This window comes from Stegostoma tigrinum, chromosome 10, assembly GCF_030684315.1.
Source record: "Stegostoma tigrinum isolate sSteTig4 chromosome 10, sSteTig4.hap1, whole genome shotgun sequence".
Classification (NCBI taxonomy): Eukaryota; Metazoa; Chordata; class Chondrichthyes; order Orectolobiformes; family Stegostomatidae; genus Stegostoma; species Stegostoma tigrinum.
In genome coordinates, this window is record NC_081363.1 from 31984069 (window position 1) to 32000508 (window position 16440).

Below are 16440 nucleotides of genomic sequence, written 5' to 3' on the forward strand. Positions count from 1 at the left end.
ATCCACTGTACCCGGTGTGGCTTCCTCTACATTGGGGAAACCAAGCGGAGGCTTGTGGACCGCTTTGCAGAACACCTCCGCTTGGTTCGCAATAAACAACTGCACCTCCCAGTCGCAAACCATTTCCACTCCCCCTCCCATTCTTTAGATGACATGTCCATCATGGGCCTCCTGCAGTGCCACAATGATGCCACCCAAAGGTTGCAGGAACAGCAACTCATATTCCGCTTGGGAACCCTGGAGCCCAATGGTATCAATGTGGACTTCACCAGCTTCAAAATCTCCCCTTCCCCCACCGCATCCCAAAACCAGCCCACTTTGTCCCCTCCACCCACTGCATCCCAAAACCAGTCCAACCTGTCTCTGCCTCCCTAACTTGTTCTTCCTCTCACCCATCCCTTCCTCCCACCCCAAGCCGCACCTCCATCTCCTAACTACTAACCTCATCCCACCTCCTTGACCTGTCCGTCTTCCCTGGACTGACCTATCCCCTCCCTACTTCCCCACCTATACTCTCCTCTCCACCTATCTTCTTTTCTCTCCATCTTCGGTCCGCCTCCCCCTCTCTCCCTATTTGTTCCAGAACCCTCACCCCATCCCCCTCTCTAATGAAGGGTCTAGGCCCGAAATGTCAGCTTTTGTGCTCCTGGGAAGCTGCTTAGCCTGCTGTGTTCATCCAGCCTCACATTTTATTATCTTGGATTCTCCAGCATCTGCAGTTCCCATTATCATGGAGGAGGCTGTGGCTTTCAGTGCCACAGTGCCCTATGGATTCTAAAAATGGAGCTGCAGCCATGGAACATGGTAGTATTATTGGGGTTCCCGCAGGATGGAAGTCACCAGGAGGGGATCATCAGCACCGTTATGTTTAACGCCTCAATCATGCACAGATTAGTGCCCATTGAGGAAACCCCTCCAATTGACAGTCTGCTGCGCTGGTTGAGAAGTAACATAGACTGATTCTTTCTCACTCTGATTGGACTCCAGGTTAGAATAAACTTACAAAAGATCATTCATAGACCATTAAAGGCCTCAATTAGCATTAGGGTGGGAAAATTAAGTTTAGCCATTCTCACCCAGAATTTGGTTTCAGTGAATGTGGAAAGATAATAGAGAACTAGCTCAACTTAGATAGGTTGCCTTTCTGCCTGTAGGCCCATTGCTCTGGGACTAGCAGATTTTCCCCATATTTTAGCTCTGTGACCTTACTTCAAAACTGGAAAAAGTAATAGGCTTTGAACAAATGAAAATGGTATGTAGATGAAAAAGTCAAAAAGAATAAAAGGGAAAGTCTGTGATGATAGTGGAGGGCAGAAGAGATTAAATGACAAAAGATTACATGGCGCAAGAAGAAATGGAGTTCTGACAAGAAAAGTAATGAAACAAAATATTTGTCTTTATGAGATGTGAGTACCAGAATCATGCAATAGTTGCCATCCGATAGTAATGCAATGGAAAAATGAGAGAAATAACTGACCAGCAAATAAATAGAATGAAATGTGGACAGAGGTTATCATCTAAAATTGGAGAATACAATGTTGAGTTCAGAAGGCTGAAAAGTACTCATGGAAGAATAAAGTGCAGTATCTTGAGTTGCATTGCACTTCATGGAAACACTGAAGAATGCCAATTGGAAACTCAGGGTCAAGCTTGTGCACTGAAAAGAGCAGGGTTAAAAACCAATTGCTGAGTTAACATTTGGTCTCCCTGCTAAGCAGCAAATACAATGGATTACATTTCAAGAAGTATAAGAAAATCACCGCTTCATCTGATATAGTTTGGGGACCTGTAAGGAAACAGTTTGCATTCTTGAGCTTGTATGGAGAGACATTATAGGAAGGAGTAGATATCGTGGATGACTAAGGACTGGACCAGGACTTTGGAATAGTCCTTATTGGAATGTTGTGAGGGAAGAAAGAGAAAATGTATATCAATAGTCATCTGACACTAGAGGTGGAGGAAATGACTGAGGACGATCTGTTGAATTTAGAGGATGGTATGGTTTCTGTTGAGGATAAGGGGAAATCCATTGTAGTTTTGGCAGAGAGATAAAGTTGTGAGAACAGAATGCCTGAAATAGAACAAACATGATCGATGGCCCTGTAAACCACACTGGGGAAAATTCCTTGGATCAGAAGAAAGAAAGACATATAATTATGTCATTGGAACAGATATTTATTTCTGTCTATTACTAACTCCACTCCAAGTCATATACCTGGATCAGAATCGCAATTTGTTGAACAAAGGATGAATGTGAATTTGAGGCCAAACCTGAGCTACCTGAGAGATTGCAAAGTAAGAAAACATATAAGACCATAATTAAGAAATAATGACATTCTGCATTGATTGTGGCAGGCAGAGCATTGCATTAGTGGCTGGCTGGGTGACCCTGGCAATTTAAATAGCCTGTCACATAAATCTTAGAAACTGCAGCCATGCTATAACAATGTCTAATTATATTACACATATATCTGATTATTTGTCAATCTATAAAAGGTAGCTATTTGTAATGAAAATAAACAAAGCAAGATTGTACACACAATTTTAAAAAACATATTCAGTATGCATTGAATTCCAGGGTGTGTATAAACCTTAGTTTTTTGAACAGCTGTATAAACACTGATGCATTATGGACTTTATGTTTTAATGAGAAGTTATTGCTCTGTTATTGCTTGAGGCTCAATATACAAAATGCAGCCAGTAAGCATGAGACATTGTTTGGTTAAGCTATGCTCGCCAGACAAAATTATCAGCATAAGATTGAAGGTTATGACCTGAACTTTTCCTCATCAGCCTCTTCAGAGATGTTAGTATACACCTGTGGAGCAGGTAGGACTTGAACCCAGGTCTCTCAGTCTAGGGGTGGGGACGCTACCACTGAACTACAAGAGGATCCTTCCTGAATTTTTCCACATGGGGTATGGCAAACCAAGTTCATCATAAGTCACTGATATGTATGGAGCCTATGAGAAACTCTCAGCCAAGTGCAGTACTTATTTTAACATCCAGTTGCATGTTTTATCCTGCCAGAATTGCTGCAAGATTCTTCACATCTCTGGGATCAGATAGCCAAATCCCAGTGATGTGAGATCAGTGATAGTGTCAAAGTCTTCAGCAATGTGACAGTGCTCACCCAACCCAAAAATCTCAATCCCTGCTGACAATCCTCACTCCGTTCTAACAATCCTCGCTCCCTCCTGACAATCATCATCCTTCACAGACAATCCTCACTGCAGACCCTGATAATCCTTAGGTCCTGCTAACAATAGTCACACTCTCTCCTTGACACTTGACAATGTTGCCCACTGCTTCACTGATAATGCTCCCCTCCCTCACTGAGCAACGTTCCCTCTCCCTCACTGACAATGCTCCTCCTCCCCCACTGAATAATGATCTCTCTCCCTGACTGACAATATTTCCCCTCCATTACTGACAATGGTCCCCCTTTCCTCACTGAACAATGTTAACCCAGCTTCCAACAATATTCAAGCACTGGGGAAGTATGGTTTCAACAAAGGAGGGCAAAGCGATTGAATAAGAGGCCAGAAATGGAGGATGAGAGTAAGCTTGGGGGGAATATACAAAATCTGTATATTGATTGTAAAAATCCTGATAGATGTATATAAGGAAAAAAAGACTAATGAACACACACACACACACACACACACACACACACACACACACACACACTTTGGTTGTGTCTTCACAAATAACATCCCAAAAATATTAGGGATCTCAGGGTCTTTTGAGAGGGAGGAAGATCAATATTAGGAGGGAAATGATGTTGGGGAAATTGATGCATTAAAGGTCAATAAATCCCCAGGGCATGATGACCTACATCCCAGATATCTTCAGGAAGTGTCCCTAGAGATAACGGATCCTTGGTGCTTATCTTTCAAGATTCCAAAGACTCTTGAACAGTTTCTACATATAGGAAGATATCTAATGTAATCCAAATATTTATGAAAAATTAGGTGGAGAGGAAACAGGGACTTACATTTAGATAAATCTGTAATTGGTATTGGGGAATATTAATCCATCATAAAAGATTTAATAGCAGACACTTGGAAAACTAACGGTATTAGACAGTTTTTTATGACCAATTTATTAAATGTTTCGAGGATGTAACTAGTAGAGTTGATAATGGGGAGCCGTTGGACGTGGCTTAATCGGACTTTCAGAAGGTTTTCAATAAGGTTCCATATCAGAGATTAGTGCCTAAAGTTAACACATGTTGGATTGAGGATAGTGCACTGTCGTGGATGGAGAACTGCTTGGCAGATAGGAACCAAAAAATATGAACACAGTGATCTTTTTCTGAGTGGTAGCCAGTGACTATTGGGGTACTACAGAGATCACTGCTAGAACCCCAGCTACTTACTATATTAGTGATTTAGATGAGGGAACTAAATGAATTATCACCAAATTTGCAGACAGCATGAAACTAGGTGGGAAGGTGAACTGAAAGGATGATGCAGAAATGCTTTGGCATGATTTCAAACAAATTGAGTGAGTATGAAAATGCATGGTAAATGAAGTACAATGTGGATAAAGGAGGCAAAAACAGGAAGGTATTATTATTTGGATAGCAATAGATTGGGAAAGGTGGAGATGCAATGAGACCTGAATGTCCTCATATACCAGTTACTGAAAGGAAGCATGTAGGTGTAGCAGGCTGTGAAGAAGGTAAATAGTAAGTTAGCCTTCACAGTGAGAGGATTCAGTTCAAGAGCAGGGATATCTTGCTGTAATTGTTCAGAGAGTTGATGAGACCACGCCTGGAGCACTGTGTCCAGATTTGGTTTCCTTATCTAAAGAAGGACGTTCTGGCTGTGGAGGGAGTGTAATAAAGGTTTACCCAAAATGATTCCTAGGATCACAGGACTGATGTATGAAGACAAATTGGATTGGCTGGGACTATATTCACTAGTGTTTAGAAGAATGAAGGCAAATCTCACAGAAACTTATAAAATTCTAACTGGACTAGACAGGGTAAATGTAGGGATGATGTTCCTGAAGATCAGGGAGCCCAAGACCAAGGGTCACAGTCTAAGAATATGGGGTAGGCCATCTTAGGACTGAAATGAAGAGAAATTTCTTCACCCAGAGAGTGGTCAGTCTGTTGAATTCTCTGCCAAAGAAAGCGGTCATTGAATGTTTTCAAGAAGGAATTAGAGATTGATCTTCAGGTGGGATCAAAGGGTGTCAGGAGAAAGTGTGAACAAGGTACAGAGTGGAATGATCAGACATGATCACTTTGAATGGTGTAGCAGGCTTGAAGGCTATTCCCATTGTTACAAATATTGGTTGGAGAAATTGTATGTTGACTGTTGCAACTCAATGACTTTAGAAATGAATGGAGAAAATACAGTGAAATACAGTGAAACATTTATTTCAAATTCATTCATTTAAATATTTAATATTTATATCTTAATATTTTTCTCCTTGCTTTAAATTTGTATTATTTTTGCATTATCCTTTTTGGGTTTGCATTCCTCAACCACTGAGCTTCTCTGTCAGAAAAATTAAGAAGCCTAATTAGACTAAACAGGCTTCAGCTAATGACAAAGTGTAGAGAATGGAATAAAATCACCATTTCTGGAAGCATAAATAAATAAATTAATTTTTATCTTCATCAAAACAGGTTTCCAATTGTGGCAAATAAATCCTTGAGAGAAATGGTCATTTGTATTCTGGAAAAAATATACCAGTGAGGACTTGAAAACTGATTATGTTTTGTATTTTCCACAAGGCGTTGAAGGGATCTTTTTTTTACATGTTTGATAGGGTATAGTGGATTACTTAAACGTTTGAATAATATTCTACCAAACAGAAATATAATTTAAATTAATCCAATAAATAAAACTACAGTTTTCATTTTTTCTGTTGTTCTGTAATGGCTATCAGATCAACTGATCTGAAATTAATTTCAAAATCATGATTACTTATGATAAGTTCCAATCTTACATACAACTGAAATAAAATCAGTGATGAGCAGCAAGTTACAATTACAACTCAGTTTCTCTATCAAGTGTCCTAAGTTTTTCCCATTAGTTTCTTTTGTGCATTTATGATATCTTGTCAGTGGCAGCGCATAATGTTAAATTAAACTCATGCTATAAGGTATTACTGCGTATAACGTGATGCATAATTGAAATAACAGGATGTACAACAAAATTAACAAACGAAATGTGACAGATTTCATGTTGAAGCAAGTAAAGCAGCATAGCTGCAGACAGATAAAACAATGGCTGGGCATTTGAAGTCAGGTATTTGGGTAAGCAAAATAATGCTGATATTGACACAGCCTGTTATTTTCCTATTGATTTCCAATTGGAAATGGTAATTTTAGCTGTTTGTTTCCAGCTCTGAGTTTGATTGGCTTAGACCAGTTTCAATAAAACCAAGTGCCTGAACTGCGGCCAATCTCTTAATGCTAATAAGAACTACTGATATAATGAGTGTTTTATGAATTGGTGAGTATTTTTGTGAACTTTAACACTTAAGAAAATGCTTTACAAAGTGTTGGACATGACAAATATTTCGGTTAGTGCTGAACATGTCAGTGTTTCATTGTCACTGAGTGATCACAACAGGTGATAGAGGTTAGCAGTTGCTGTGAAATTAGATCATTTTTGAAAATCAAGTGACAGGCTGTCCATTTTCAAGTATACTGTTCAATATCAAGAGGACATTACAAGTTTTAAATTTATAAAATGCACCACTTAGTTCTATGTAATCTGTTTATTTAGGTGGAAACATAGCTATTCATTATCGGGAATGGTATAAACCATTAGTCTGGTTCTGGATTCTAGTGGGTCTGGCCTACTTTGCAGCTGTCCTCAGCATGATTGGAGATTGGCTACGTGTGATATCCAAGAAAACAAAGGAAGAGGTAAGATGTTGTATTTGCAATTATAAACCTACCAGCCCTTTTTAGAGCTAAAGACCTCTGACTAATTAAATTACAGATCCTGGGTGGAGGCTGCAGAGTTAATATGATTTTGCAGATCTAACAGATCCTGGGAATAAATGCACTTGTATTGGGGAAATACCAAGATCAGTGAATCCACCTTTGGGCACTTGCTTCTTCCTTGTCCACCCATGGAACAAACCTGAAGGTTGAGCTGCTCAACACTCACAGAGCCAGCATGCTAGATTTAGAAATAATATTTGCCCTTTTTTTTCAGCACATTATTGCTGAAAAAGACGGTTTTAGGACTCAACTTCAGTTATATCTTGCAAAGAACAGTTTGAAGTTCTTATCCAAGTGAGTATGATCAACGTAAAGAGTCTTTGTGCGAGTTTGCACAATGAGGGAGGTGGGGTTCTTAGAAACTGCAGTTCAACTTTTGCATAAGGACTGATATGGCATGCTCTTGGTTGGGACAATGTGTGGATTTTCATATCAAAAGCAATTGGTTCAGTGGGTTGTATCCATTACTGGAAGAAGTTCTTGATCACAGAATGCATCACCAATCTCCCTACCTGTACATCAACTCCTTCCATGCTGATCTCCTCCACTGCCTCATCCTCTTTCTATGGTCCTGCAGGCCCATTGGCCTTCTAATCGAGCTGCTGCATGCTCCCTCCTCGTTGGATGGCAAATTGTATTGCAAGATGGTGATTTTGGAGACCCTGCCTGAGGCTGAAGTGGAAAACAACATCCTGCCTGAGTAGCCCAAATAACGGAATCATTACTTTAGCATTCCTAAGGTGTGTTCGACAGTAAAATGGATAGTGGCATGGAACTCATACTTGTACTTTGCTGTGCTGGGATTTTAATCTGGGAATGTGAGACAGATGCAAATAGTAGATCTGGTCTCCCAACAAGCCATTCTTTCAAGGGTTGCAAATAATTTGAGTACTATGGAATGTTACATACAATCACCATGGCTGATTCCTAAATACTGGAAAATTGGTTTTGCAGAAACCATCTGAATATTAAAGTACTGGTATTCCTTCCAGATCAGGTATGCATTGAAGTTGATGTGTAGAACATTCAATGCTACGTGCATCCGATTTATAGCTGGGCTCTCTGAAAGCCTGCCAGTCAAAATAATCTGTGCCTACTCTAGTTTCCATTGGTAAAATAAACAGAGCATCAGTCACTACGCTTAGGCAACCTATATAAAGGCAAGCACCAGAGGAATCACCCACCTACGCACTGATGATGTCTTCTCGACTGGAGACGAAACGTTTGCAATTCATTTGCCAAGCTCAGCGAACAAACCAACAGCCAATCAGTCACTTCCTTATGCAGATATGTGCTAGTTTGTCTGGCAGATGTTCCTTACAGTGATTTAGAAGGATCCTATTGCATGACAATTTGATGCTATTGAGTCTTTTGCAGCTGGATGTGAAGTTATCCCAGACATTAGGTTGGCATAGCACAGTCATTGCCTCTGCAGCTAAGTGGAGACAGCAAACTATTTTCTGACTGAATCAGGAGAGGTCTTGTAGTGTATAAATGCAGAGACTTGAATGTTGATTGGATTGAACTTATGTTCTCCTGGTGATGATTTTATCCCTTCATGAAACCAATCTGATCAAATTCATACAGCACAATAGGAACAATTGCAAAGACCACAAGAAATTGGAAGTTTTATAGCAAAATGAATAGAAATGGACAGGTCAGAGGCTATGCAAGAAATGTAGTGAAGTCCTCATTGCAAAGAAAATTTACCCTCGGAAACTTTTCTTCATGGTTTAGCTTCTGGCATGATCACTCCATTTAACTTCGATTTCTGTGGGCAAGGTGCACTGTGGCAGTCTTTCACCAAAGTCATGGGTCAAAATGTTATCAGAGATAATAGGAACTTCAGATGCTGGAGAATCCAAGATAACAAAGTATGGAGCTGGATGAACACAGCAGGCCAAGCAGCATCTTAGGAGCACAAAAGCTGACATTTTGGGCCTAGACCCTTGTTATGTGTTTACAACCCCCACCTTCACCACCACAATATCACTCCCACTCCCTACCACACCACCACCACCACAACACCACAGCCCCCATGTCCCAGAGGCGGAAACATTGGGTGATATGCAGCAGCCCATTTTCAGCACCTACCCACCAGTCCCTACTGCAATTTAGCCAATGGCCGCAGAGACATAGGGTGGTGGAAGCAATTACCTGTGGGCCAAATGAGATTCATAAGTGACCAATTATTGGTCAGTTAAAGTCCTTTTTCTTGCAATTGCTGGGACTTTACCTGTTGCAGGAGAGTTTATGGCTGCCTGGTTAAATTTGACAGATGTGGGTGTCTCCTTGATGGTTATTTGTGACCGTCAAAAGCCCTCACCGAAAGTTAAAATCTCACTGCAGTCATGTTTCCTTGTGTTACGAAGCAGAGGTCAACACTACCCTCTCGATAACTAAAACTAAAACACCTAGAGAGGCCTGCCTTGCCTCATAATTTGTTATGAAGCAGTGTAAAAAGTGATATAACCTGCCTCTCATTTCCCAATTTGTTATAAAGGAATGGTTAAATAAAATAAAACCCTTTCACTCACCCTATAATCAACAAGTAAAAATTTATTTATCTAACTCTAACAATGAACAAATTAACAGAGCTATTAACAAACCAAAAACTTCCCACTTAACTACTAACTAATCCCAAATAAAACAAAATTCTAATAGTATGCTGTTCCAATGGATACAGCTACCATATTTATAAAACAAATTGATAAAAGGAATTAAAATTTAATCTCTCAAAATTACAGCCAGGAAATGTCTTCTGGAAATTTCCATGCCCTCTCCACTGATCCTCAGTCGAGAACACCTTTCTCTGTGAAATTCTTGTGTCAGGAATATTAGAGTGCCGCTGTAATTTTACATAGAAACATAGAGGGTAGGAGCAGGAGGAGGCCATTGGCCCTTCGAGCTTGCTCTGCCATTCACCACAATCGTGACTGATTGTCCAGCTCAATAGCCTAATCCTGCTTTCTCCCCATAACCTTTGAATCCTGTTCACCCCAAGTGCTGCATCTAGCTGCCTCTTAAGTCCATTCAATGTTTTGGCATCAACTACTTCTGGCTACACAGGGCCTTGGTCAGGCCACACTTATATATTGTGTGTAATTTTGATCTCTTTTTCTGATGAAGGATGCTCTGACTCTTGAGCCATTGCAGCAAAGGTTTTCCAGGCTGATTCGAGGGATGGCAGGACTGACATACGAAGAGAAATTGACTTGATTAGGATTGTTTTTGCTGGTGTTCAGATGAATAGGTGGGGTTGGTGGGGGTATCTCAGAGATGTATAAAATTCTAACAGAATTAGACAGGGTAGATGCAGGGAGGATGTTCCCGATGGTGGGTGTGTCTAGAACCAGGGGTCAAAGTTTGAGGATTCAGGTTAGATCATTTAGGATGGAGATGAGGAGATATTTCTTCACTCAAAGTATGGTGAGCCTGTGGAATTACAACATCACATCCCTGCTCCCGTAATCAAAATCTCTCACAATGAAGGCCAACATACCATTTTCCTTCTTTACTGCCTGCTTCACCTGTATGCTTACCTTAAGCGAATGGTGAACAAGGACACCCAGGTTCCATTGCACACTCACCTCTCCTAATTCACAGCCATTCAGCTTGTAATGTGTCTTCTTGTTTTTGCTACCACAGTGAATAACCTCGCATTTATCCACATTACACTGCATCTGCCATAGATTTGTTTTTATGAGATGATGTTTTTCTGAGACCTTGGAGAATTCTGTGAGAGCAAGTGATTTTCTCTTTAGGGATGGTTGTTAGCTGTGTAAGATGGTGGTTGCTCTCATACTGATTTTCAAATACCCTCTTCATTTGTTCCCTTGATGACCTATTAATTTATTACAATAGGATTGGTCATAGGTTGTCAAAACAATCAGGTTTAAATTTTATTGGTTTGTAGTTTCTAGGTATCTAGTTTAAATTAATTGGCTGATTTTCAAACTGGTTACCTTAACAACAAAACAAACCATTGCCTGGATTGTTAACCACACAGTTTTTTGATTCAGTGTTTCAATTTCAGGAGCTCTGTGCACCTGCCCATTTTTTAATATTGCCAAGCCTAGAAAAAGCACATCATTTTTACAGGGACTATGCATTCCTCCTTCCCCCACCTCACCATTTTACAGACATCAAATTCTAATGTCCTGCCTTCCAATCCACAAATACACTTCCCAATTTCACATCACCTTGTCCTTGCAACCATGATCTCTGTGGCCACAATGATACATTACATCCCTACTCCATCTACAGTGGTGTTGGTGAGACATAAAAGCTGCTGGCCTTCTGTTTCACAGCACCTCTCTAATGCAAGAGATCTTTTTCGTGAAGGGTGGGCATCCTGCTTGTAGCCAATTAGAGCACCCTCATTCAGCCACATCTAGAAAGGCAAGTGGATAAAGAGAACACAAAGAGCCTGTAGAGGGATATAGACAGGCTAAGTAAGTAGGCAAAAACTTGGAAGATGGAATTTAAAATGGGAAAATGTGAGGTTATGCAGTTCAGCCGGAATAATGTAGGAGCTGAATGTTATTCAAATGAAGAAATACGGGATATAGCTGCAGCACGGAGGGATTTTAGGTTACTCATGTATGAATCACAAAGAGCTAGCATCAGCAGGTAATAGGGAAAGTAAATGGAATGTTGACCTTTGTTTCAAAGTGAATGGAATATATGATAGGAAAGTTTTGCTAAAACTATACAAAGCACTAGTCAGAGATAGTAGGAGCTGCAGATGCTGGAGAATCTGAAATAACAAAGTGTAGACCTGGATGAGCATAGCAGCATCAGAGGAACAGGAAGGGTCTAGGCCTGAAATGTCAGCTTTCCTGCTCCTTTGATGCTGCTTGGCCTGCTGTGTACATTCAGCTCTACACCTTGTTATCTCAAAGCACCAGTCAGACCACATCTAGAATATTACAAACAATTTTAGTCCCCTTATCTAAGGAAAGATATTCTAGCATTGGAGACAGTTAGAGTAGGTTCACTAGGTTGATCCAGGCATGGGGAGACTGTCTTAAAAGGAGAGATTGAGAAGGTTCGGCATGTAGTTTAAAAGAATGAGTGGCAACCTTATTGAAACATACAAGAGTGTAAGGAGACCTTGACAGGGTGAACGTGTAGAGAGGTTGCTTCCCCTTGTCAGAAAGTCTAATACCAAACGGCATAATCTCAGAGTAAGGGGCTACCCATTTAAGACAAGAATGAGGGTTTTTTTTTCTTTCAGAGGATAGCGAATCTGTGAAATTCTTTACTGCAGAAGGCTGTCGAGGCTGAATTATTAAGAAATTCAAGGCGGAGACAGACAGTAAGAGAATTGAAGGTTATAGAAAATAGGAAAATGGAGTTGAAAATTATTAGATCAACCATGATCTCATTCAATGATGAGCAGATTTGAATGGGAAAATGGCCTGTTTTGTCTCCTGTGCCGTATGGTCTTAATATGTACATATAGCCTTACTTAAAACCAGCGTTCTTCTCACAATTAGCACTGCTTCCTTGGTTTATCTTAATAAAGATGAACCATAAATCATCTTAATAAATTCAGAATATCAGGTATGTAAGTTTATAACATTACCACCATCAGTGTTTCTGCTTAATTCCAGCAAACCGCATAAAATCAGAGCAATATTGCAAATCTAGACCATAAAGTATATCTCAAGGAATATGCCAAGAAGCAAAGATGCAACACTTATTAATGAGGAACATAATCTGCAAAAGCTCATAAGCTGCTGATGAAAAACAACATAGTCACCCCACATTGGCATAACTCTAGTTTTGAGCAGACGTGGTGTGTGGAATTTTATGTTAGATCATTCATTTTCATTCGTAGGATCTGCTCACACAAGCGTAATTAAGGTTTTCATTCTAATGGGCTGTCTAGACTGAAATGAAATCAAGATATCTCAATTTACTTCCTGGGGATTTGAAACCATTGGCAAAGAATTTCCCTTAGGAACATTCAATTGTCTTGCAATACTGTTATTTGGTGATAAATCCTAAAGGTATATTTAGAATCTTGAAACTTTTTGCTTCCAGAATTAGAGATGATTTTTAAGTTGATAAAATCTAAAGGTACTTAATTGCAGTCTTTTTCCATTTAAATATTTTGTTCCTTTTGTAAATTTAAAGACATGATGAAACACAAAAGGAAAACTCCATTGGATGTATTAGTGAGTAGCGAATTCAAGAAATTGGTTAAATCTCTACAACTCAATCATTAAATGTAATATATGCTCAGCATATCCCCTTTTGCATTATATAATGAAGAAATTGAGTCCTTGTCCAAGAGAAACAAAATGCCTCAGGCACTGCAGGAAAAATATAGCTTGGCAATTCATTATCTAAAATACACTCCAAGTGATTTTCCTTCTGCTTGCGCAGAAGTCCCAATGTCTTTAAAACTTTCAAAATGGAAAGATTTAACAAACCCACCTATAACTTCAAAAAGAATCTGCACGGTGATAGCAATAGAAATTGCCACTGCAGTGAATGCATGCAACCTTTGTTTTCTTTCCTATTTCGTGTGTAAAGTTAGCTTTATTTAACACTCTGTTAATCTTGTACATGCTACTGTTGCCTTGTTACTGAATAATTCTTTGTTTTATGTGACAACATATAATAATTTCTTTGTGCTGGAAGGTTGGTGAAATTAAGGCTCACGCTGCTGAATGGAAAGCAAATGTGACAGCAGAGTTTAGGGAAACACGAAGGCGATTAAGTGTGGAAATTCATGACAAACTTCAAAGGGCAGCAACTATCCGAAACATGGAGCGAAGACGGCTTGGTTTGGACCAACGAGCCCATTCCCTTGATATGCTCTCCCCTGAGAAACGATTAGCATTTGCAGGTCTGGAGACAGGACAGTTCAAGGCCTCGTCTCAGGAAAGTATAAATGGAAATTCTAACAATCTACAGCAGAAAGAAACAAAGCAATATGACAAACACATGCAAGGAGCTTCAGAAGACAACATCATCAATAAAGTTGGATCTTCAGCAAGAGGGCCCAAGAGATTCAAAAATAGAGAACTAAAGAAAGAGATACCAGAGAATATTAGAAAAATATATGAAACATTTGGAAATTGCACACTGGATGAAGAGAAAAAGGAGCAGGAACGAGAGAAAGAAAACAACACAAATGTTCCAGCTATAACAAGTTACGTCCAACATTCAGAAGTAGAAGATGACAGAACAACCAATGAAGCCAAATATCCAGAGAATAGGAAATTACTTGAAAAAAAGATATGAAAACACTATGATGAACAATATAAAAAGTTTGAAGTTTTTTTACACTATTGATATGTGCCTTATCATTTTAAAATGTGAGAAAACCATCTTCACACATGCATGGTCTACACAAACCTTTAGATTGATTTATTATGCCACTGTGATATAGGGTTGAACTACCAAATATCAAACATCGGCTTGAATTAATCTGTTTGAACTATGGGAATGTGTTTGATGACTACATTAGTACCAATCTGGGAACATTTTATGTGGACCTAGAGCTCATTACCAATGCAGTATATCTTAGGAAAGAGGTGGATGACTCTGTACGTTATCAGAAGTTCCACTAAGTCTCCATCACGTTTATTACTGAGAGGATTCAGTTTTGGAATATTTATTCCCACTAATTTATTCGAATTGTTCAACAATTTTTAAACAAACATCAGTTTATTTTAGGAATCTTGTGCATCTGCTTTGGCGTGTGTTGTACGTCCTGTTGAAGATGTTACATTTCTGATAGGTATAAGAATTTCTGCAGCAGAGAAATACATCAGAGTCATGACATTGCAATATTCCAGTGTAATTGTTGAAGATTGACATAAGCACTGAGCAAAAGATTGCGGTCTGCATGTCCGTGTCTTTGTAATTTAGTAAGAAACTTCTATGACTGATCTTGATATATATTGACTTCACAGGGCTCTCTTGTCCTGCTTTTACAAAGTTTCCTATATTAGGTTTTAAAAAAAAAGGGTGTTGGGAATAATTTTAACACTAAAGTAATAATTCAAAGAAAGCATGTTGGTGTATGGATCTATGATCATTCTCTTTGTTGTCTGTGTACTCCTGCAAATAATACAATTAATTTGTATTGGTTCTTGAAATTAACTAATGAATAAAACAACGTCAGAATCTGATAAAATTAAACAGGTATTTTTAATCCTTGTACTGTTTTTATCTTTTCTCCTCTGTTAAAACATCAACCCACTGCTCAGCCTTGTTGACTAATCTGTTAAAACAGACCAGTTACCTAGAATGCAGCTATTGTAGGTAAGAAAGGATTAAAGCAGTATGTTCCCCAGAGTCAGATACTTCTTTATAGAATGTTTCATTTAGTAGCCAAATGGAGACTTATGCATGGATTCACATTGCTATCTGGTAAATTTGGTTGAGCTAGTGCTGGGACTTTGCAACTTCAACACCGAGAAAGGAGTGGTTTGATGCAAAACAAAAACTCCAATGAAAATCCATGATGTGGGGGGACCGCATTCCAGTTTAAGTGCTAGCATCTGCTTTAGACTTAGCTTTCAAACTGGGGTAGGGTGGTAAAATTTGAAATTATAATGGTTTGGGAAAGTGATCTGTTTTCTCACTGAAGAATCTTGAAACACCAAGTAAAGCTTCAAATCAGAAAGGCTACCTATTTGCTCTTCGTCTCCTCATTCCGAATGGAGTGTCTGGCAGTCAAACATAATGAACTTACGAATCAAGAGCAGGGGTAGGCCATTCATTTGTAATCTTTAGGAACTCAAATTCTGATTCAAGCCTGAACCACCAGTTTGACCTGATATCAGTAGACGTAGATATCACTTCTCTGTTCAGGTACCCTGTACTGACCCTACCCAAAGGCGTGGCTGAGAGTTGGCAAATGAATTTAAGTGCCAAACTGCATGTGCTAAAAATGAAATAACCAAAAAAGAAGTTATATTAAAATAGCAAAGTGTGAAGCTGGATGATCACAGCAGGCCAAGCAGCATCTTAGGAGCACAAAAGCTGACGTTTCAGGACTAGACCGTCCATCAGATTTTTTCTGATGAAGGGTCTAGGCCCGAAACGTCAGCTTTTGTGCTCCTAAGATGCTGCTTGGCCTGCTGTGCCCATCCAGCCCCACACCTTGTTATCTTGGATTCTCCAGCATCTGCAGTTCCCATTATCTCTTATATTAAAATAGCTTTGAAATAATGCAAAATTATTTGGCGCACACTGTCAACTGCATTTAAAATTGCATTCCTACCTTGCTACTACGGCAAGAATTTGCTCACAAGTTGCCTTGTAGGTCCATCAATGAGGTCAGTGGGGTTGCGTCGTAATAAGTCAATTCCAATCAGGACTGCCTTCTTGTCCATGACCAGTATATCATTTTGTGTTTATAAGCTTTTAAAACATCATTCTATTTTTAATTCAAGCTGTCAAACCACATTCTCCAAGCTCTGCTTACTCCCCACCCA

At 39.4% G+C, this 16440-nt stretch overlaps 1 protein-coding gene across 2 annotated transcripts in view; it reads left to right on the forward strand.

Moving 5' to 3' along the window:
• LOC125455923 (potassium channel subfamily K member 10-like) overlaps positions 1–15134 on the forward strand; it is a 36506-nt gene extending 21372 nt beyond the window's left edge. For both annotated transcript variants that reach the window (XM_048538488.2, XM_048538489.2), the window contains exons 6-7: positions 6753–6895; positions 13631–15134. In XM_048538488.2, the coding sequence (XP_048394445.1) occupies positions 6753–6895; positions 13631–14236 (749 nt within the window). In that variant the 3' untranslated portion in view covers positions 14237–15134. The remainder of the gene's footprint in view (positions 1–6752; positions 6896–13630) is intronic.
• The last annotated feature ends 1306 nt before the right edge of the window (positions 15135–16440 follow it).